This window comes from Sciurus vulgaris, assembly GCF_902686455.1.
Source record: "Sciurus vulgaris genome assembly, chromosome: 10".
Lineage (NCBI taxonomy): Eukaryota > Metazoa > Chordata > Mammalia > Rodentia > Sciuridae > Sciurus > Sciurus vulgaris.
The window spans coordinates 116,660,289-116,684,479 of record NC_136470.1 but is presented as its reverse complement, the minus strand read 5'-3'; the positions used below and the strand labels follow the sequence as shown (position 1 = coordinate 116,684,479).

At 41.3% G+C, this 24,191-nt stretch overlaps 1 protein-coding gene across 13 annotated transcripts in view; it reads right to left on the bottom strand.

Annotated features, from left to right (window-relative positions):
* The window catches only part of DOCK3 (dedicator of cytokinesis 3), a 726,815-nt gene that overhangs the window by 20,963 nt on the left and 681,661 nt on the right, over positions 1–24,191 (bottom strand). For 10 of the 13 annotated variants that reach the window (XR_013757339.1, XM_079101030.1, XM_079101031.1 and 7 more), the window contains 11 exons: positions 18,702–18,787; positions 15,964–15,990; positions 15,754–15,849; positions 12,765–12,825; positions 12,155–12,248; positions 9,878–10,026; positions 4,663–4,749; positions 2,675–2,779; positions 1,684–1,825; positions 271–437; positions 32–118 (listed from right to left, as the gene is read on the bottom strand). Coding sequence is in view for 12 of the 13 variants with exons in the window: in XM_079101030.1 (XP_078957156.1) it covers positions 32–118; positions 271–437; positions 1,684–1,825; positions 2,675–2,779; positions 4,663–4,749; positions 9,878–10,026; positions 12,155–12,248; positions 12,765–12,825; positions 15,754–15,849; positions 15,964–15,990; positions 18,702–18,787 (1,101 nt within the window). In the remaining variant the exon portion in view is untranslated. The remainder of the gene's footprint in view (positions 1–31; positions 119–270; positions 438–1,683; positions 1,826–2,674; positions 2,780–4,662; positions 4,750–9,877; positions 10,027–12,154; positions 12,249–12,764; positions 12,826–15,753; positions 15,850–15,963; positions 15,991–18,701; positions 18,788–24,191) is intronic. The other 3 variants (XM_079101036.1, XM_079101038.1, XM_079101041.1) reach the window with 1 other exon arrangement.

Genomic DNA, 24,191 nt, shown 5'->3' with positions numbered 1-24,191 from the left:
GAAGCTCAGGCCCATCGGAAGCAAATCTCACCAGTTCCCTCCTCTCCACTTCAAACCACCGAGAGATGCCAGGCAAGCTGTGGGTCAGGGTCAGCGTGGTACGCTCAATCCACAGGCTCTGTAGAAAGGGTACAGGCAGGTTTAGGCAGTTAGGCAAGCTTTGTTACTTCTTGCCTACCGGAGGGATGCAAGAGTGATGAGTTGCCAACAAAATGGGACTTTCCCCTGGTCCTGCTATAAGTACTACCTCTGCTTTCCTAGTATGTTCACCTTGAATTCATTCTCCTTGTCCTTTGGGCCTTTGTGGAAAGGCCTATCGTACCGGAACTTCCTCACATTGTTGACACGATAGAAGCTCTTGACTCGATCTGGGACCCTATCCATCTGAAGAACATCCACATATTCTGGAATGGGTGTCACTGCATAGATCTGCAAGTCTGGGCATGAAGTTAAGGGAAAATTCAGACTTGTCAAAGAGATAGACTTGAGTGGATGACCTCTGTCATATCCTCAAAGGAGAGAAGGCCCATAGCAGCAGTGGTGTAGACAGCCTCATCTCCTGGCAGCAGTGGTGGAGCAGCATCATCGCAAGGGGCAGATTAGACCCAAATGCAGTCATCTTTCTTTCTGCCTCCTGTCCCTCCCTGCTCTATCAGTGAACCTAATGAGCGCTCAGCTAATGTGAGACAGCAAGAGTTAAGTATTCTCTGCTGTCCCTTTAAGAAGGGGGCACACCTATAATCCCAACTACTTGTGAAGCTGAGGCAGGAGTATATCACAGGATCAAGGCTAGCTCAACAACTTTGCAAGACCTTGTTTCAAAATAAAAAATAAAAAGGACTGGGGGTGTAGCTTAGTGGTAAGTGCCCCTGAGTTCAATCCCTAGCACCACAAAAAAAAAAAAAAAAAAAAAAGAGGGGAAAGAGATTAGGGGAACACAGTACCCACTTCACAGGAGTGAGAGAAGGCTGCAAGGACCCAAGCCTACCCGCTATAGATAAACTGTATTTATTACAGAACAACTTTTCAATAAAATACTAATTGGAGTCTTTGTGGAGAGAAAACAAATGGGATTATGCTTGCCATCGCTATTCTGGGACAAGTTTTACAGTTATGGAGACTGTCAAGTGATCTCCAAGGAAGCTATTCAGCTCAGGGGGTAGTAAGGTCAGTTTTTGCAATGAGACTTCTGAGGGCCACCAAAACACAGGGGCTCCCTATCCTTCCCCCTTCTCTACATCTCTAGCACTTTATACCACTCACAAACTGACAAAGATCTGGGACAATAACAGTACCCAGGTAAGTGGAGTAGGGCATAGCACAGGTATGGTATCCCTGTGATAAAAGCTCTGGTGGGACCCCAATCAATCTGCACAATGACTTGTTACCTGGGCAGGCCCCTCAGAAGGTAGAATAGGGACTAAGGTGCAGTAGTAGCAAGTCTGAGAAGCATCCCCTTGAAGCCCAATTGGTGACCACCCATAACTAAGGGCATGCTGCTCCTCTGTGAAGCAAGAGTATCATACTAAGTATGGGTTCAGTGATGAGGATACACACAGACTTAGGACTAGATGACCTAAATAAGACTGGAAGGCTATTCACATGGTAGAGGGGCAGCTGATTGGATGGGTCTCACCTCCCAGGACCCCAGCCCTTCTCCCTTTACCACACATCGAAAGATACACTGGGCATCACATTGTAGGATGGCGTCGTCAGGATGGTTGGGGTGCTGCATGGCAACGGCTTGTGGGAACTCACTGAGCATCCTTTGCTGGAAGGCCTCCAGCCTCTCATAGTCGTGGCCACGGCATACATATTCTTTGTTCTGTCAAAAACATGAGAGCACATTCTGTGTCTTGCCTGGAGTGCCCCATCTCCACATAGGAGCCAGTAGTTATTCATCTTACAAATGTATCCTAGGAGCCTCCTCTGTACTAGGTTCTGGGTCAATGGCACTCATTTAATGTCTTAAAGGAAATTATAGTTGAGGGAGAGGGACAGATGAAGGGAGAATTGCACTGTGGTGTGGTAGCCCTGTAGGTGGGGTACAGGCAGTAGAGAGTTCTTTTTCTATGTGGAATGTCATATCTTGCAGTGTCCTGTAAATAAGGATTAAATTCTACTTTTTAAAAAACTTCACTAAATAAAACTATCACAACTGCTCAATTGTCACTAGGTCTATGTTCAGTCATTTCTTCAATTCTGTTTAATTTCCAGCTCAGCTTTCTAGGAAATGGTGGAGAGAAATGGTTACTGTGATTGGGTCAGAGAATTGACTGCCTAGAATAGGCTTCCATATTTAAACTTAGTGCTTGGCAGTTCCCACAGGGCCCCAGGGACCAAGCAGATCATCCTCTGTGTTCTTTCACACCAACTGTTCTCTATCCTAGCTGTACGAGCTACTGTGTCATCAAGAGGGAAAACCACCATCTTTGATGACAAACCCCAAGAGGCAGGCCTTTTTTGGTAACTACAGTATAATATAGCATATGGAAACAGAGTTGAAGGTGGCAGCCAGTCCAGTCAAATAAAGTCAAATGCCTTCTGTTGACCAGTTAGTTCTTTAGAAAGAAATATCCAGTGGAATAAGCAAAAAGGAAAAAGAAGGAATACAAGTTTTAAGTGAGCTATGTGTATGACATGTAAGTTCTTATGGCTACCTGAATGGACTCACCCGAAGAAAAAAAGGAAACTTCCTGCCATAGAACCCGACCCGGAAGAACTCAGGCTCCAGGCGTTGCTGCTCCATAATGTTGTCATAGTAGCTGGCCTCCATTTTCTGTGAAGAAGAAGGGTGACGGCTTTCAGGTTGGCTTGATTGCCATTGGTATCCAAAGTAAGGACTCCTAGGCACAATTGGTCACTATCTTCTGGAAAGGGATTATGCATTACCCAATCGAGGTAAGAAGAAAGCGAGCCCCTAGCCAACTTCTCTCCAAGGGGCTGCTTCATAGAAGAGGAAATCCTCCTTCTTCATTGCCATTTGATGGTGGGATGGAGACAGACCTGTCTGCTGCAGCCCTATGAAGCTATTCTGAATGTCCTCCCAGTGCATGGGACAGTTCCATGAAGATGTGGGCTTCTTGTACTTGAGTGGCACACATTTTTTACCCTTCAGTACTGGGAATTTAAGCCTGGGCTCTGTGCATGCTAGGCAAGTGCTATACCACTGAGCTACATCCCTAATCCTTTAATTTTTTAAAAAAATTTGAATTAGATGCAGTTGTACACAACTGCATTGGGATACAGTTGCAACCTGTAATCCCAGCAACTCAGGAGGCTGAAGCAGGAGAACTGTAAGGTAACCCCCAACTAGGTGTTCAACTCAGTGATAGAATGTCCCTGGGCTTAATTCCAAGTACCATAAAAAGAGTACCAGACTGGCATCGAATTTATGATCCTCCTGACTCATCCTCTTGAGTAGTTGGGATTATAAGAATGTGCCATCACACTTAGTTGAGGGGCACATATTTTTTAAAAATATTTTTTAATTGTTGGTGGACCTTTATTTTACTCATTTATTTATATGTAGTGCTGAGAATTGAACCCAGTGCCTCATACATATGAGGTAAGTACTCTACCACTGAGCCACAAATCCAGCCCCAAGTGGGGGCACATATTTAATATGGACTGTTTCTGCCCAAGAATTTCTGATTTTTGATTGATGCTCACTTTACCAGTTAACATCTGATGGGGGTTGCTTGTAGTTGCCTACCAACAATTCCCAGTATCATTTGTTCCCATCAGTGAAATTTCATCCATTCTTGTTCATCTATCATCTAACTAAAGATGCTAATAACAGTGAGGAAGGATCAGTTGCCAGAATCCCTGGTATCACTTCAAATTTAGGAGATTTTAAACTTAAAAAGTTTGTGATAGCATTACCAAGGTTGGTAAATTTTTTAGTCTTGGCTGACTTGGTTTTACATTCAGAAGCCAACTTTGATTGGGAAGATAATTCTCCTGAATTCAATCAAGCCAGCCTACCAGGAAGCAGTGGCCTTCAAAAATCAGTCAAGAAACTACTTCTAGGGAACCATGCCCAAACATCACCTGTACCGGGAATAGAAGAGAATTAGCTATAAGGGTGAGGGTGCAGGGAAGAGTGAAATGGGACTGCTGAACTCTTTTTGCTGGTGAAATCAGTGGCTGTTAGGATTCAGAACCCAGCACCAGCAACCAGGAAAAATTTGGTGCAGACCTTCAAAGCACATAGGACATATGACTTTCTTTTTTAATACTTTGTTTCAAAGACGGGCACAAGGACAAAGTGCAAAACTGATAAGTTAAAAAGGAATCCTCTTATAATAAAGTTTTTAGATGAGTCATCCTTCAACAAAACCATTTCAGGAAAAGCTTCTTCCTAAAGTTGAGCTGCCACCCACTCCTCAAAACCCCCATACTATTGTGCCTATACTAGCTTTTCCCCTTTCTGAGCACCAGTGGGCCTTAAGGTCCAGAACACAACATTGTTTGTCCAGTGTGTGTTCTGGTTTCCCAGTTAAACTACAAGTATTTCTGAGGGCACGACTCATGGCCTCTACTTCTGCTGTACTGCCCAGAGCACTAAACCAAGGTCCTTATTCCTCACTCAGAAACTTATGCCAGGAAAGTCTAGGCACCTCCTGTTGGGGTTGGGGTGGTGGAAGGGCCAAAGCTCACCCGAATCCAGCTGAGGCTCTGATAATCATAGAGGCTTTCATACTGACATGCCAGCTCCCGGCACAGTGGAATCCCAAACTCCCAGCTCTGCATCAAAAACAGGAACAGGGCTTTAGTACTTCAGACATCCTCAGAATGACTCATGTCCACATTAAACACATTAGACAATACAACAAAAGGCCTTCTGCTAGCTCCAATACATATGTTACAAGGAGCATACATTTTAAAATCAAGGTGTGGAGCATGACTGACAACAATGTGACTTTCTAGCTCAAGAATAGCTTTCTGGTCTCTGCTGAAATGTTTCTGCCTCCAGGCCTTTCCTGATTGCCTAATCTAGAACAGGCACTTTTCTGTACATTTTAATTTGATTGCTTTGAAGTTACCTTATTTTTTGTTGTATTAGTCTTGATTAAATAATAAACTGCAAGAGGGCAGAAACCCTATTTACTTTATCCTCAGAGCCTAGAACAATGCCAGGCATGTATCAGAGCTTAATAAAGGTTTAATAAGTTAATAAAGGGAACACAGAATTATAAGTTAAGGTTATTTAAGCTCAGAAACAAGTATGGAAACCAAGAAGAATGTGGCTACCCAAGCACTTGGTAGTATGCCTGACAACTTCCTTTTTAAAATTAGGCTTCAGATGATCCTTGCCTACTCAGATCCCAGGCTATTTTTGTGATACGGCTCCTACTACAGTTATAGGACCATCCAACAGATGCCTGAGGAAGTCTACAGTGAAATTCATCTAAAAGGCAATATTGTTGATTTCTCTCACTTTTTTTTTTTCTTTTGGTACTGGGGATTGAACTCAGGGGTACTTTACCACTGACCACATCCCCAGCCCTATTTTGTATTTTATTTAGGGACAGGGTCTCACTGAGTTGCTTAGCATCTCACCATTGCCAAAGCTAGTTTTGAACTTGCAATCCTCCTGTCTCAGCCTCCCGAGCTGCTGGGATTACAGGCGTGTGCTACAGTGCCTGGCTCACTTTTTTTTTTTTTATTTTTTAAATTTAGTGTTTTCTCTGTCTTGGTTAGACTGGGAATCATCAATTTACTTGATATTGTACCCAGGCTTTTCTCCCTAACTTCTAAATACTAGTTAAAATTTATTATAGGGAATTTCATGTATATAGAAGAGTAGAGAGCACAGAAGAATGAACCTGTAGGTGCCCATGATCCATCCTCAATACTGATCAACTCAAGGTTGCTCATGTATCATTCATAGTCCATCCATTTTCTCCCTCTCATAGTTTCTGAACCAAGTCTCAGATATCATATAACTCTATCAATAAAAGTATAACATAAATCTTTAAACAATAAGGACTGTATTTTTAAGAAAGGACTCTTGGAATAGCATCAGGGAGAAGGAAAAGTTTCCAAAAAGTACATTATTTCTATCCTTTGAAGAAATTAATTCCATATGGATTGAAACTGAAGGACCAATTAAAAATCCTGAAACAAACCCAAGAGAATTTTAAAAAGGTCCTGGCTTTCTGCCCTGATACAATGCCTCTGCTTCAGTGAGCCAGAAAACCTCTTGCACCATTATATGACAGCTTTCAAGGGAACACATGTCAATCCTCCCTCAGCTCCAAGTGTTTGGGCAGGTTGCAGCTAAGGATTCATAATAGGGTCTGTCTGGCAGGCAGTTCCATGGTGGCTGAATAAGAAGCTGAGCTGTGTATAGACTTCTGGTCAGCCCATCAAGAGCCACTCCATGGGGGAATGTTCATTTAGGTCATGAGGGTCCCAAATGGGGCTAAAGGCACTTTTCCTGCTGATGGTAGGTCTCTATAAAACAGATCTTTTCCATTGGATCAATGCACATCTGTTTTGATGCTATCTCTGTCCTAATTTTAAAATTTTAATATATTCTTTTTAGTTCTATATAATACCTGGATACATCCTGACATAATCACAAAGCATGGAACACAACCTGCTCCAATTCAGTCCCCAGCACTTCCCCGCTCTACCCCTTCCCTTTACTATACACATCCTCCTCCAATCTATTTACAGTTTACTTTTTTTTTTTTTTTAATTAGTGTCCTATGAATTCACTCAATGCTGGGCCCCACTGTGCCATCTTCATGTATACAAACTGCTACAACATTCATAAGAAAGTTCAGTAAGATTCATTCTACTGTTCTTCCCTTTTCCTGTCCTTTCTTGTTCTTCCTCTGTCCCTTTCATCAATTCTACTGACCTTTCCTCTATTTTGATGAAATTCCCTCTCCCATTTTTTCCCTTTCTCTCTCTCTTTTTTTAATCCCTGCCCCCTTGTTTTGGGTTAGCTTTTGCATATCAGAGAAAACATCTTACCTTTGACTTTTGGGGACTCTGCCCTATTTTGTAACCTGCTATTCCAAGGTGCCTCCCTCCTGCAATTGTCTTCGGAGTGAGGCAGGACCAATACACCCCTCTGCCAGCCTTGAGAGGTATGTTGGAACACTGATAGGTCTGTGGGCTTTTAGAGATGCCTCTGTGTGCAGGTAGGGAATGTTCTGCAGGTACAGTGCATCCTCATCTGCATCTTTTCCTTGCTTTCTCTCCTTTAGGCAGCAGGCAAAGCTAACTCTAAAACTCCTGATGCCTAAGATCCAGCTGCATCTACCAGTTCTGGCAGATGTGTGCTTCTACATATCTTTGTCAGCCCCTCAAAGAATGGCATAAAAGTTCCACTGACCTAGGACTTGCTCTAGTCAAATAGTACAGGAAGGGAAAGGCCTGGGTCTCAATCTGGCAGTTTTTGAAACTCAATCCATATGGTATTAATCTTTTCTAGGGACAGAAATAATATACTCTTTTAGAAAAATAGAATCTCAAATGAACTTTTCCTTCTCCCTGATGCTATTCAATAGTATTTCAAAAAATAGTCCTTATTTGAAGATTCATATTGTACTTTCACTAGTGGAATTATATACACATAATATCTTAGAAGTAACAGTCATTCCTTCAGAAAAGTGCAGGCCATAAGCGAACCCTCAAGCAGGAGAGCTCAAGCTATCCTTGCCCAAGATGATTAGCTTAATCCTGATGGTCTGTGTGTAGATGAACAGGGGCCAGAGGCCTCTTTGTCTAGCTTTTTCTTCTGTCTGTTCCCTCCACCTGAGGATGAAGAACCAACTCCCATTTTCACACCTAATCCTCCTCCTTACAACTTCACTTTGCTTGTACCCTGTCTCTTTGAAGTTTCTTGCTGCCTTGTTTGTGCTAGGAGAGATGGCCCTCCTGCTTTGGAGTAGGTTCCTAGGTTAACCTCACTCCAGGAGAGAATGGCCAGACTAGGCTATGGTCATGAGTATCCTGGGTACCTAGAAAATGAACATGGGGCCAAAAGAGATTGGTTATCTATTTGGGTAGACAGCAGAGATGCTGTGAATATGTTCAAGAAAATTCAGTGCAGGCCTAACTTGTGAGGTAGGGTGTTTCAGCAGCAGGTTTCCCTTAGTCTTTGTTTTTTCTGTTCTCCTCCTGTTGTCCAAGGTGGCTTTTCTCCTGGAGCCAAACATCCCTGCCCCATGGGAGCATGTTTCCTATTATAGCAGGTTTTGCTTTTCTGGAACCATTAAAAACTGAATGCTTTTAAGAAATGGTTTAACCTCAGGACCTGGTTCCATTGGGAGCTGAGGTATAGGAACAGAGAGGGTGCAATCAGTGTACAAGACTGAGAGAATAGACCTGGTTAATGTCCCTTGGAGGATGAGCTCATGAAAAGGTTCACTGTGTGATTTGTAGTAAAGGCAGAGTTGCTGGATGGAGTAGGGAGACACTCAAGAAGTGTCTCCCAAGAAGGTGGCTTATGGAGCTTACTAGACCTCTTCCTCTTACTATACTCAGTCAGGTTTTGTGCTTTACTCCTTACTCCATATTAAAGTTTAATACTGCTTTCCTATGCACTACTATAGTATGGGATGAAGAGGGGCCCATTAATGCTCACAGGTCCCATCAGCAAGCTCAATAAGATCAAAGATAACTCTCCACTCAGCACTCTGGGCCCGTGGAAAGAAAAGAGGAGAACTAATAATACACTAATGCACCCACACATACACTGATACCATGCTTATCCCCTTCCTTCTGGGCCAGAGGGTTTGCTGGACATGTAGGTATTAGTAGCTCCAGGCTGGTTGCTGCCAGGAAGGCATGGCCACAAATGTGCCAGTGAGGGACCCTAAGTCAGGTCCTGGACCCCAATAGGGGAGGAGGCTTTGGTCCAGCATGGTGAATCAGGCAAGTAGGATGACTGAACAGAGCAAGGGCCTCACTTATTATCTAGGTTACACAAAACCTGCAATTTTGGAAAGATTCTTGTTTCAGTAGTGCACTCTGTATGGGTGAATATTTTCTGAATGAATATTTTTGACGTAGAAGCATTCTGTGTTATATAAAAATAAGGAATGTTTTCTGATTTATGGGTAAAAGCTATTGATGTTTAAATTTTTCTGATGATGAAAAAAACTCATTTTAAAACACTAGTTTCTATTTGTTTGAGGCAGGAGCTTAGCCATGCTCTATATTTCTCTTGATAGATTGTATTTCAAAATTTAAAATGTGCTCAAAGTTGAGTAATGAGAGAACAATTTCAACAAAGTTATACACCCCCAGACTTTCCAGGGCACCCAACAGTAGGTATTCAGAGGGCTTCATGAGAGGCTCTACCAGACATGGGAGCAGGATGGCCAGGATGCCCCCAAAGAAGCCTGAACCAGCACTGACAATCTCCCAGAAGCAAGTTTAATTTAGAATAACCCTTCTATCAGAAGACCAGACTGTAGGTAAGGGAAATTAAACACAAGAATTTACACCAACAACAGGCAGTGCAAGACTCCTTTGTCTATGGTTACCATCCATTCATTTTTACTGCTTACATTTTCTTAAGCAGCAAATTAGGAAGCCACATTAATTCTTCAAGTATATCTAATACAGAGAGGGTTCCAAAAGCCTCTGATATAGGATGCACAAAGCTCGTATGTGGGGTTGTCTCTTACACCTACAATTTGGAATTGGCTTCCAAGCCATAGAATTAAGTTGTTGTCCCCCCCCCCCCCCGGAAAAAAAATCATGATTCTTTCAAATCTGATGAACATACATGGGTACCTACCCACTCACCGCTCCACTGACTACCCTCTGCAGCTGCTGCCTACCCTACAGTGTTGTCATGTGTCACAGCACAGCTGAGGGGCTGAAATGCCTGCCTAAGGACACTTACCTTGCCTTTGTTGAAGTAGTGGATGATCTTCCGGCACAGTCCCTCTTTTCGTTGCCATTCTGTTTGAGAAGGGTAGTGCAGGAACTCCCGTAGTGGCCGGTCCTCCCACTGCAGCAGCTCACAGTAAAGGAGTAGGGTGAATGCAGCTTCTGTGGGAATAGGAAGCATGGAGGCTCAGGGTTTCCTTTCAGGGGTCTAGGAGAAGCCTGGTACCAGAGGTCCATGCTGAGCAGAATGCCAGGACAAGGCACGTGCAGCCCAGGTCAGGGACACTGCATACAAATTGTGAGACAGTAGGGCTGCCCAGCATGAAGGAGTCAGAGATCCTGGTAGATACCTTCCTCCCAAGACCTGGTTACCTGTTCTGGGATCCAGATAAAAAATAAAGAATGGCTCAGCTACCTAAGAGTCTATGTACAGGTTGTCCTGCTTTAGGTGACATTGATGTAAGAGATCTCTTAAGTTCCTTTTTGGTCAACTCAGTACAGTTTCCTTTCCAATCTTCTCATTTTTGCCCTCAGCAAAACCTCTAGAGTCAGAGGTTCCATTCCTGGAAGAACTTAAGTTGATAATGGAACCAGAGTAGAGGTCTGGCAACACCTTATTCTATGTGAAATAATTAGTGAGAGTTGCATTTAAAAAAAAGAAACAGCAATTATAGCCACTACTCAGGGTCCTCATTATACTGTCTTTTCATTCCTATTCTCTCATTTTTAGTGGATATTTCCAAGCTGGTAAGTTAATTAGTTCTAGCTTCTGACTAGCTTTAAAGGCCCTAGTCAAAACTATTCCCCATAATTATGAAGAATCTTATTTCTAATAAAATTTTGCCCACTTTCAACTGTAGTGAAGCCCACTTGCTTGTGGTCACTCGTCTTTGTCTGTCTGCCTGTGCCTGTTGCCACTGGAACCTCCTGCTTGGAAATACACACAGCTCCTCACTGGATGGGGAAGCCCTTTTCAGGGGACCAAGGAGCCTTTTCTCTCTGTGGCATCAGGACTTCCCTTTGTAGCTCAGGAGACAGAATTTTTCTGTTTCTGTTTTCTGTTTTGAGAATTTTTCCCTAACTATATTTTTTGAGATGTCATTCCAGGAGCCACCAGAGACAAAGTGTAGCACCTCTATACCCAGATCCCTTACCCCACCTCTCAGTCATGGTTCAGTCCCTGAGGAGTTCAGAAAATGCCTCTTTTGACACATGGAAATTATCAAAATCTTTCTCTTCACTGTCCTTTTAGAAAGTTGCTAGGATCATGGGTGGAAGAAGATGCAGAGTGTAGAAAAATTAGCTCATTTTTATTTTGAGATGGGGTCTTGTTATGTTGCCCAAGATGGCCTTGCACTCACAATCTTCCTGCCTTAGTCACCCAAAGAGAGCCCAGTCATTTCAAATGTAATTCTTGTCAAGCTGTGCTATCAGAAAAAAGTGGTATCTATTCCAAACACTCTAACATCTAGAGAAAAGAAGATCTGTTTTTATAAATTTATCCAATTTTAGTATTGTTTGCAGATAAGAAGAGTTCATATTTCCCTATCATATAAATTCAGGGACTATAGCCTAAGGGATAAGACATGGTGGTTGGTCACCACAGTGGAGAAGATAGCTATTCTGGGGGAACTACAGTACAAGGTGATTAGATAGGACACAAGTGCATGCAAACATACTCCTGACTCAGAGAAGTTCTTAGTCAACAGTGTGATAGACATTTTGGTTAAATTGTTGACATAATGCAAGGGTCCTTGTCTGGCCTGTTAAGGAGACATATCAACACTCTCTATACCCTTCATTGGGAGCTCAATGTGAGGCTGCTGTGCGGTTGCACAAGAAGTGCCTAGACTGTAAGGCAGATTTTTTTTGTGTATTTTGGAAGTCTCAGAGTTAGGGGGCTATGCCTACAGTCTCACTTAGCTTCAACTTTGAAGGGTTTAAGAAAGGCTCTGTTCAGAAGATGATAGTTAGCTTAGTTACCAGGATTTGAACCTGGTACAACAGAATCTGGAAGTCACCCTTGAGGTCTTGGAGGGATGGGTAGAAGAGAAAGAGAAGAGAACAGCATAAGGCAATGGAGGACATGGCAGGGAGGTACAGGTAGAAGTTCTGCCTTCTTTCTCCCCATCACTTGCCACAAAGGAGCTGAGGGAAAGGTGTGAGGTGAAGGCCTAGCACAGTCCCCAACATGGTTTTGAGATCAGCCTGGAGCCTTCCTCTGCTAACTGTGCATATCTTGCCTGTCTGTTCTCATGGGCAGGCATGATTCTTCCCTCTCCCCACTCACCTGTGTAGTTTTCAGCCTGTAAGTGCATGTCACAAAGCTTATGGATGTAGCGGATATACATTTCTTCTTTGTTAATCTCAGATTTGTAAAAGTTCTGTGAGAAGGAAATACACATGAAATGAAGAGAATCTGCCATCAGTGGAGGCCATAACTGAGTTCCAGATAGCCATCCAGAGTCCTGAGTATACCAGGCATGAATGGGAGGGAAGGTCCTGGAGTTAGACAGCACTAGGAAAGGAAAGGACCAGGCAGAAGGAATACCTGCTGGGGATGGAACTGGCAGATTGTGGGAGTCCTAAGTGTTGTGAAAGATGAAGAGCACCAGAGTAGATTAGGGATCAGGCAGACTGTGAATCAGGATATGTCATGGTTGGTGGGACCTTGCCAAGAGGCCAGGTTAGAGCTCTGTCCAAAGCAAAGCTAATTTTATTTCTTCAATAAGTGGGAAAATGTCTGGTGGAATTCAGGCCTCCAAGATACCAATAACAGAGTTGATGCCCTGACTTAAATCTTTAGGCCTTCAGCCATTGTTTTGCAGAAGGCCAAGCTAATCAACATAGGACAGAAACTTCCACTAGACAGACAGGAGGAAGAGCTGGTGTCTTCTCACCATCAGGTTAACAGTGCAGCCAATCTTCTTATTTTCTGTCTCCTCTCCTTTCATGCAGTCCCTGGAAGGGAGAACAAAGATAAGTACCTATGAAATGAAGTGGAACTACTGAAAAAATACACAAAATTACAATAACACTGGGGCATCATCATGATCAAACCTCAGATTAGGATGCCTTCCAATAGAAACTGCTTTCACAAATGAGTACTGTACTGTGAGCTGCCTCTAAGTTTTACATCAACTTCTAGAGCTCAAAGATCTCTGTTCTACTGAGAGTCTTGTTCTTGTGGCAGAGTGGAGAGCCCAGATGCTGTATCAAGGACATTAAGTAGCACCTACCAATGTCCTTGGCATAGAATGACATGTCAGTCCCCAAAAAGAAGGTACAGAACTCCTTAAAAGGCAAGTTTTATTTTGTGGGATAATGAATAGAATCTAAGACCTCTACTCAAGGGTCTGGCCCTGTGGCCATAGAAATCATGGCATGGTTGATGGGCTCACTACATAACTGGCATTTCTCCCTATGATCTCTTCTCTGTGCACAAGTCTCTGGAACCATATCTCACTAGAAGTGGCAGGCCTGGTGCTTCTTTCTGATTCAAAGGCTGCTTCAGCCAGGGCTGAGCTACATTCACACCTAGCAGGGTCTGGGTGTAGCAGACCCAGGGTCAGGGTTGGCCTGTGAGAGACAGGACAATGGGAACACTGAGAAGGATGCTACCCAAGGGAGACAGAGGACTGGTCACAGCCAAGGTTCTCTGGGAAGGAGCAGAAGTCTGGCATAATGAGATAAAGGGCAGTGAGTGCCAGATTAGTGACTCTAGAAAGAAGTTTTCTGTATACACAACCAGAGTCACTGAGCCTTTGTATGGTTATTTGGCAAACCTAGTTCTCTTTACCTTCCTAGAACATAGAAGGAGGACTCTGACATTACTTCTTTGAAAGAAAGATACTGAAAATTCATGCCATGTGATGTCAGAGACATTCCTATATATCTTTGTACTCTACAACCACCTTGCTTTCAATATCAAGCATCTCTCTCTCTCTCTCTCTCACTCTCTCTCAGTGCTGGGGATTAAACCCAGGGCCTAGTACATGCCAGGTTAAGTGCTCTACCACTAAGCTACATCCCCAGCCCTATAACCACCTTTCTTATGCACTGTTAACAGAAACATCTTCTTTTCTGTGTGGTTTTGAATCACTTCCATGTGACTCATAAATAAAAAAGGTAGCTTTTAATGTCTTTGACTTGGGTGTAGCTAATGTTCTCCCTTTAGTTCTTTTTCTGGAGGGTGAGCAAGGGAGAATCTCTTGAAGGAGGCTTCTGAGGTATCAGGTGCACCCATGTGTGATAGGCTTGCTGGGGTCTAGCCAGTGACCAGGGAATCCCTATTGCAATTGGAGGAGTCTAGGAAAGGAAGGCTCCATAAAGTACAGTTACCAATAGTAGGTAGGGATTCTACTTAGAGACTCAAGGGCTTGGTAAACCAGGCCCTGTATCTATTTCTAAGAAAACCATTCTAGGGCTCTTCTTCCCAACCTGGGAAATAGGGGTACAATCAACAAGTATATTTATATCTCACTGACAGTGTCTTGGATTCACATAAAAATTAAAGACATTAATTAATATAAAAGTTGAAGAGTCACTCCTCTGAATACCTAAAGTGTTGCCAGTCTTAAATTTAGTCTCACACTAAAGTTCAGGTCATTCTGGGATACAATCCATTAATAATTTTTATAATCAATATATGTATATTTTAAACTTTCAACACTTGTTTTTTTTAACAAATTCTTGTTAAACTAAACTGCACTGTGGCAGAGGGAAAGATTTTCTTGGTTTCTACCTGGTCTTCCTAGTGAATTAATCCCATCAATCATTGTTTACTGTGTACCTGCCAGAGGCAGCCCCATGCCAGTGACCAGGGAGAAAAGGACAAGGTTCTTATCCTCAAGGAGTTGGCTCTTTACTGTCAGGTGAGGCAGAAAGGTGATAAATGATAATAACCCAAGGTATACACTGAATGCCAGATGAACTACTGGCTTGGAAAAGTCTTTTTTATGGGGGTGGGTTAGAAGACTACTCTTAGGAGAGGACTTAGCACGTAGAGAATTTTTAAGGAAAAAATGTATGAGTGGTGACAACATGGAAGAGGAGGATCTCTTTCTCTTTTTTTGGACTGGGAATTGAACCCAGGGGCACTTTTCCACCAAGCTAGATCCCCAGTTCTTTTTATTTTATTTTGAGAAAGGATCTCAATAAGTTGCTGAGGCTGTTCTCGAACTTGTGATCCTTCTGCTTCAATCTCCTGAGCTGCTGGGATTACAGGTGTGAATCACTGAAGCTTTTTTTTTTTTTTTTTTTAAGCATAGTTCTTTTTTTTTTTTTTTATAGCCATAAATATTTTATTTTGACTCAAGCATAGTTCTTGAGTCACCTAGATCTGTGCTCAACTTCTGAAAATATCCCTTCCCACTGTTGTTTCCTCATTGATAAAAAGAAGGATCAGGAGATAGAAACAGACTTTAAGAAGAGAATGTAAGCATGGAAAAGAAAGGTTCCCAGTTCCTAGAAAAAAGTCCTCCTGGGTCATGTATTGGTACCAGGTGACATTTCCTTATTCATTCTCCATATGGATCTGAGGAAGGGATGCACTAAGGAATTATAGCAGTTCTCTTCCTTGTGCTAGAGATAGTTTTTCTTTTCCTTCTTGTTGTGCCTATTCCTTTGAGCCTTGACATTTCTTGGTGGAAGATCAGATGATTGTAGGTCCCTGGGATTCCTCCTGGGTACATGTACCCACATTTTAGAGGGGGATTTCAGGAAATCTTGCCTACTCCTGAGACAAGACTCAGTTCCTAGTCATCAGTAGATTCCTAATGACTGGTGGGTTATGCCATTCACTACCAGAACAGTCCTCCCCATGAAGGGCACATGCCCTCAAAGGAGAGAATATTCTAAAAGAGGTCAGGTAGATGACTGAGAAAATACCTGTAGTCAAGAAGGCGTTCCATGAGGCGGGTGACTGAGGTCACAAAGGAAATGCCGGTCTCTCTCCATGTTTCCTGTTCAACCTTCTCCAGCAGGCTATTTGTAATTAAACACAATTTATGAGCTTTTTTTGGACACAAGAGTGAGGTCCAAGAGTCTGTGGGGGCTGTTATGGATCTGGAGACAGCAGACTTACCACACTAGTCTTACCTGGGGTAGGGCCCAAATAGCTGGGTTCTACTCCATGCAGCAGAAAGCAAAGACAAGGAAGTTATTGGATTGGCAGCAACAAATGAACATATTTCTCATTTCCCTTTATGTGTTCCTAAGGATGCCACTGAGTTAGAAGTGAGGGAAGGGTCAAAGTCCCAGTCCCTTTAGGCATATGTTATGATTCTTCTCAAGGAGAAGCTGAGTAAGGGCCCATGGAGGGATAAGCCTTTCTCTGCAAATTGCCTGACTGCCTCTACTGCTGCCCAGAGCCATCTCAGCAAACATAGAAACCAACCTCTTCATGTAAATCAAGGGAAAGATTACCCACCAACCTTGGATGTCCTAGTATAAGGGAAAATGAACAAGTCCAGGAGCTAGACTCATCTATCCCCACTGTCAGGAGATAGTCCTAAGCAAAATGTGCCAGATCAGGGGCTCAATACCCAGGTACTTTTGTTTTTTGACAGCCCCATCTTCTTATCACTTCAGGGCAGCCTCTGGATTCTCCAAAACACTTGGCTTTCAGATCTTTTGGCATTCTTCAAGTCTCTTTTAGATAATGATAACCTAAACTCCTTCTGCTTGCTCTAGTAATAAGTTCAGCTCCAGGTTTCACACCATATAACTTTATTCCTGATTCTTTTATTGCTCTCTAAGGTTATGAGAGTCACCTTGAGTGGCTGGCCCAACTAGGGATCATCACAGGACTAAAATTCACAGCAAGGCTCTGCTAAAATGATGACTCTTTTTGCACAGAGTATTAGCTTGGGCCAGGGCTTCAGGGAAAGTGAGGGCTTCCCACATGATCCATGTTGCTAGAGAGAGAAGGCAAAATCACTGACTCTGGGCTTCTGAACTGTGTGAACAAGGTCAGTATATGAGCATTTTTCAAACTGTTCTACAGAGCTCTGCTATCTTGTATAACAGGAAGAGATATCCTGTAGATGCAAAAGCATGGGAAAAAAAAAGCTGGTCACTACACCCTCCTTTTGTAGATTTTTTCATAACCTTTCTACATATTAAGACTTTGAGAAGACCTTTAATAAAGAGGTTTAGTTTATTAACTTTTGTTTAACTGAATCTTTTCTAAACTAATTAGACCATGATTCACTTTTTTTTCAGTATATCTATAAACATCACATATTTCCAAAACACAAACTGGGAAATGCTGCTCTATTTTATCAGTGGCCATCAATTCTCAGACTGATTTTAAAAGGGTTTGAAAAGATCATTTGGTCAGGTAACTAATAATTGTGTTGTGTGTGTGTATGTGTGTGTGTGTGTGTGTGTGTGTGTGTGTGATATTCTTTTTTTGTTGTAATTGAGTTTTCTTTGTTGAAAATTCATTTTTTAGTGACCAAGGAAGAGATTTCTTCCACAATTAGAAATGCACCTTTAGTTAAAAGAGAAATACTAAAGGATGAATTTTCATAAATTATAATTATTTAAATGTCAAATAAATTCACACTTTATCTTATGATAAACGAACAAATGGACATGGTATAGCGGAAAGGTTTTCCCCTCTTGAAACTGGAAAACCTGGGTCCTCTTTCCAGAGGAACCTTTCAGTGGTCAGGTAATAGAGGGCATGGTAGCACTTCCCTGAATCCAGCTCATCACTTTTAAAGTGAGGAGGATAATCTCTGCCCTGTCCACATATCAGGTAGGTGTGTGGACCTAGTAAAATGAGAACTGTCCATACATTTTTACAATGTAAAGTTCTAAGTAAACATTCAATATTATTACTGGAAAAACACTTTAGAGGTTTGCCTTCAAAATGGTACTAAAACAAAGAAAGTTTCAAAAGCTGGAAATGATGAATCAGATGGGAGAATATTCTAGAGCTTAGAGATTTAATTTTCTACAGGAAATAGCAACATCACTATTACATGAGAGGGTCACAGTTTCTGAGTTCCCCCTTTGGTCTTAGCCCTTGGCAAGCCCTCTAAGGCCTACTGGCCTTCATCAGTTCAAGAAAGAAGCCATGGAACAATGGACCTGGGAGAGCATTGACATTATTTAATATAACCACCTCATTTCACCTTATTTTCTAGGAAAATTGACCTGGAGAGAGGTGGTGACTTGTTCAAGAGCCCATTGCAGTGTTTTTCAAGCTGAGTGTAATGTCTTACAAACAAGGGAAAATATGAATCCTTCTTTTTGTGTGTGTGGTACTGGGGATTGAACTCAGGGTCTCCTGCATGCTAGGTAAGTACTCTATCACTAAGTTACATTTCTAACCCTTTTTAAAATGTTTTACTTTGAGATAAGTTCTCACTAAGTTGTCCAGGATGTCCTCAAAGTTGTGATTTTCCTGCTTCAGCTTCCCAAGTAGATAGGATTACAGGTGTGCACCATTGTATTGCCTGGAGTACCTTTTTCAGAAGAGAACCCCCTCCTCCCATAATACCAGTGTTGCGACTTAAACTAATTGACTTCCCATGAGTTGTTTGCTCAACTGGATGCAGTGCATATTGTGAGATATATGATGATCCTCTTCCTGAGCAAATCCAGGGGCTCCGTTATTGTGTCTTCATAGCTTTTCAGTAACATGGCAATCCCTGAGAAAGCTTGCTTTCTGGTTGCGAGGCAAGCACTGCTACCACCAGGAACAATAGGGTCTCTCCTGATACCTAACTTTGGCAGCCTGCCCAGTGCAGGTTTCCTTTCTTCCCTTCATTAGCCTGCTTTACCCCCTCCTCCAACATAGGACATATGCAGCTGCAGCAGCTTACAGAAGGCCGAAGAGCTCCCTGTAGCTCTCATCACCTTTCCCCTCTGATACCATGCTGTCCAGCTTGTCAATCAGCTCGGCCTCCACCTAGAAGGAAGCAGAGACTTCATAAACCCAAACAGAACTGAGAGGAAGAATGGGAAATCTGTCTTCTTGCTGGGCAAGGGTGGTGGAAAACTGATTCTTGATTTTATCTGTGCTCCAAATAAATTCCAGGGAAAACAGGATCTCATCTATAGCACCATAAAACCACCATGACTTCCCCAATCAGAAAGTCCTCCCACCCTAGTGGTTTAAAGTTTTATGTACCCTTTTCCCAGTCTAGGGGCAAAAGGCAAGGATTCCCTGGTGAGAAAAGTATTTTGGATCCAAAAAAGACCTCTGTCAAACGTTTATTTTCTTAAAAATATTCATTTAAAAGAATCTGTATACAAAATATATTGGGTTAGAACTTTACCCTGTAGTCACCAGTCAAAAAGGAAGCTTGTTGGGTGGTTGGTCTTCACTGTAATGAGGCTGACATTAGTTGGGACAGAATGAGATATGAGTTATTTCCTTCAGAGCTTTTCCTTCAGGACAACAGCCTTCACTGTTTGTACTCATAGGATCTAAAGCCCTTGGGGTCACTCTCCCTTTCACTGCACCATCACTGGGCCCCCAAACTTAAGGAGGAATACTACATTTGTTCCTACTCCATGGATTTGCAGGGGTATTTGGCAGTGCTCACTCACTTTTCTAACAGGCCTCACTGGATTTACTTTGAGGTGAAAAAGTAACAGGAGATAAAAATATTTTACCCTTCATTAGCCTTCAATATGTGGTACTGTTTATTGATATAGATATTTCACACAAACAATAAAAAAAAACCTCAACATGGCTGCAGTAAATAATGTTCCTATAGAAACATTTTCTCATTCCACACAGGGTGAAAGAATCCTAAGGAAAAGTAACAGTAAAAAGAATAATTGACTCAGTAAATTAACTAAAGGCAGTTAGGGCCTGTGAAGGAAGTCCCATCAGCAGAAAATGAGACTGAATACATATGACTTTTTTTTTATTTCAATCTTTTAAAAAAATTATTTATTTATTTTTTAATTTTTTACAGACTGTAGTTTGATTCACTGTACACAAATGGGGTACATTATTTCCTTTCTATGTTACACGATGTAGATTCATACCATTTGTGTAATCATACATGTACATAGGGTAATGATGTCTGTCTCATTCCATGATTTTTCATACCCCCTCCTTCTAATTTCCTTCTACATAATCTAAAGTTCCTCCAGCCTTCTCTCACTCCCCACCCACGCTCACCCCCATTATATATCATCATCTACTTATCAGGGAAAACATTTGGACTTTGGTTTTTTGGGATTGGCTTATTTGACTTAGCATGATATTCTCCAATTCCATCCATTTATTTGAAAATACCATAATAATATTCTTCTTTATGACCAAATAATATTCCATTGTGTATATATACTATATTTTCTTTATGCATTCATCTGTTGAAGGGCATCCCACTCCTCAGTTAATACCCAAAGGACTTAAAATTAGCATACTACAGTAATGCAGCTACATCAATGTTTATAGCAGCTCAATTCACAATAGCTAGATTGTGGAACCAACCTAGATGTTCTTCAACAGATGAGTGGATAAAGAAACTGTGGTACACATGGCTTTTTAAAATAGTGACCTGCTACACAGTCAGGGCAGAAAATTACACTGCTAGAGCCATATATTTATTGTCTGGCCTGATGAGTTAGCTGCTTGTAAATACATTAAAGAGGAAACAAAGTCTGATACCTGGGGTCCTTAGATACTGATGGCAACCTGCTCTCTCAGGGTAGAGAAGATAAAATCAGGTAGCTCTGGGTATAGAAGTCAAGTATTTTACTCCCAGTTCAGAGCATGTCTTGCCTCACTAGGTCAACCACCTGGCTACAAAAGAAGGGCCTGATTATAGCTATAGCAAGGGATCTCTCTTCATACATGGAGGTACAGAAAAATGCAAAGGTGAGAAGGTGACCTGAAGTAGGAGAGAGTACAAATACTGAAAATGAAAAAAAAAATACTGAAAATGAGGTAGAGCAGTCCACTCTACTCTAAAGGTTCTCAAAACTGATCCCTGGGCCAGCAGCCTTAGTCTTAAGATCTGTGGTAAAAATCCAAATTCTCAGGCCTCCTGTATCAGAAACAAAGCCTACTGTATCAGAAACTCAGGATGGGAATGGAAGTTAGCAATCTGTTTGAACAAAACATCCAGGTTGCTCTGATGCCTACTTATGTTAGAACTCTTGTATTAGGGAAAGGAATTGATGATGGAAAGATACAGAGGCGGAGCTGATAAAGGAAGATGTTATTAGGAGAAATCTAAAACTGAAGATCAATACACGCAAATTTGATGACATCATGTCAAGTTGAAATTCTTCAAATACATCATGTCATAATGATTAAATTGCCCATCAGGTTTACCAGGTTACTTTTATTGTTATTCATTCAACATTTGTTTTCAGTATAACCAGTTGTGTAGTTCTGCACAAGTATTTACCTCTATAAGTCTAGGTTTTCTTCATTTGTGAAATGGGAATGGTGGTAACATTCTCCTTTGGTGTCACTGTGCCCTGAATCTTGGGAAATGCTTAATGAATGATAGTTTTGATTTTAATCTCCATGAGCCCACCATATCCCAGACCCTACAATGAGTTCTAAGAGAGAAAACACAAAAAAAATAATACTGGTCTCTCAGAGCTTATCATCTGGTAGGGGAGCAGTCACAGTGTATTATGGTCAGTATTTAGATGGGGCACACATAGCAAAGGTAGTCTGGGACCTGAGAAACCATTAACAGAGTTTCAAGAAATAGTGCCAAAATGGCATAGGAAACAATATTGATCTCCCCTTAAAGAAAGGGTTTTGGAAACCTATGGGGCCACTATAAGCCTATAGGGGGAAATCTGCAATACCCCAGATCTGCAGTGCTAGAGGGGAAGATACATGAACAACATGAAAACACAAGGGAAGAAAATGATCCAAACAAATCTAGATTCTATAGTAACAGAATCCAATGACAGTATGTTAGAAGACATGTCAGAAAAGGACTTCAGATTATACATGATTAAGATAATTCGCAAAGCAAAGGATGGGATAAGAGAGCAAATGCAGGCAATGAATGATAATACCAATAACCTGAAAGAGCACCTGCAGGAAGCAAAAGATCATTTCAACAAAGAGAGATTCTCAAAAAAAACCAAACAGAAATCCTTGAAACGAAGGAGACAATAAACCAAATAAAAAACTCAATGGAAAGCATCACCAACAGACTAGACCACTTGGAAGACAGAACCTCAGACAATGAAGACAAAATATTGAATCTTGAAAATAAAGTCGCCCAAACAGAGAAGATGGTAAGAAATCATGAACAGAATCTCCAAGAACTATGGGACATCATGAAAAGACCAAATTTAAGAATTATTGGGATCGAGGAAGGCACAGAACTACAAACCAAAGGAATGAATAACCTATTCAATGAAATAATATCAGAAAATTTCCCAAACCAGAAGAATGAAATGGAAAATCAAATACAAGAGGCTTACAGAACACCAAATGCACAGAATCACAACAGATCCACACCAAGGCACATTATAATGAAAATGCCTAACATTCAAAATAAAGATAGGATTTTGAAGGCTGCGAGAGAAAAGCATCAGATTACATATAGGGGGAGACCGATACAGATAGCAGCCGACTTCTCAACCCAGACTCTAAAAGCTAGAAGGGCCTGGACCAACATATTTCAAGCTCTGAAAGAACATGGTTGCCAACCAAGAATCCTATACCCAGCAACACTAACCTTCAGATTTGAAGATGAAATAAAATCCTCCCATGATAAACAAAAGTTTAAAGAATTACACAAATAGAAAGCCTGCACTACAGAATGTTCTCAACAAAATATTCCATGAGGAGGAAATAAAAAACAACAATGGAGGTCAGCAAAGGGAGGAACTACCTTAGAGAAAAACCACTCAAAGGAGAAACCAAACCAACTTAAAAACCAAAAATAAGCCAAATGACTGGGAATACAAATCATATCTCAATAATAACCCTGAACATTAATGGCCTACACTCATCAATCAAAAGACATAGACTGGCAGAATGGATTAAAAAGAAAGACCCAACAATATGCTGCCTGCAAGAGATTCATCTCATAGAAAAAGACATCCACAGACTAAAGGTGAAAGGATGGGAAAAAACCTACCACGCACATGGACCCAGTAAAAAAGTGGGGGTTTCCATCCTTATATCAGATAAAGTGGACTTCAAGCCAAAGTTAGTCAGAAGGGATAAAGATGGACATTTCATACTGCTTAAGGGAACCATAAATCAGGAAGACATAACGATAGTAAATATTTATGCCCCAAACAATGGTGCATCCCTGTACATCAAACAAATCCTTCTCAATTTCAAGAATCACATCGACCACAACACGATAATTCTGGGCGACTTTAATGCACCGCTGTCACCACTAGATAGATCTTCCAAACAAAATCCAACCAAAGAAACCATAGAACTCAATAACACAATCAATAACCTAGACTTAATAGACATATATAGGATATTCCATCCTTCAACAAGCGGATACACTTTCTTCTCAGCAGCACATGGAACCTTCTCAAAAACAGACCATATGTTATGCCACAAAGCAGCCCTTAGGAAATGCAAAAAAATAGAGATACTGCCTTGTGTTCTATCATATCATAATGGACTGAGAGTAGAAATCAATGACAAAGTAAAAAAAGGAAATTACTCCAACACTTGGAGACTAAATAATATGCTATTGAATGAAACATGGATAACAAAAAACATCAGGGAGGAGATTAAAAAATTCTTAGAGGTCAATGAGAATGATGATACAACATATTAAAATCTCTGGGACACTATGAAAGCGGTACTAAGAGGAGAATTCATTGCATGGAGCACATTCCAGAAGAGAATGAAAAGTCAACAATTAAATGACCTAACATTACAGCTCAAAGCCCTAGAAAAAGAAGAACAGAATAACAGCAAAAGTAGTAGAAGACAGGAAATAATTAAAATCAGAGCTGAAATCAATGAAATTGAAACAAAAGAAACTATTCAAAAAATTGACATAACAAAAAGTTGGTTCTTTGAGAAAGTAAACAAAATAGATAAACCCTTAGCCACACTAACAAAGAGGAGGAGAGAGAAGACTCAAATTACTAAAATACATGATGCAAAAGGAAATATCACAACAGACACCACTGAGATACAGAACATAATGAGAAGCTACTTTGAAAATCTGTATTCCAAAAAATAGAAAGTACCAACGACATTGACAAATTTCTAGAGACATATGCTCCTCCCAAACTGAACCAGGAGGACATACATGATTTAAACAGATCAATATCAAGCAATGAAATAGAAGAAGCCATTAAAAATCTACCATCCAAGAAAAGCCCAGGACCAGACG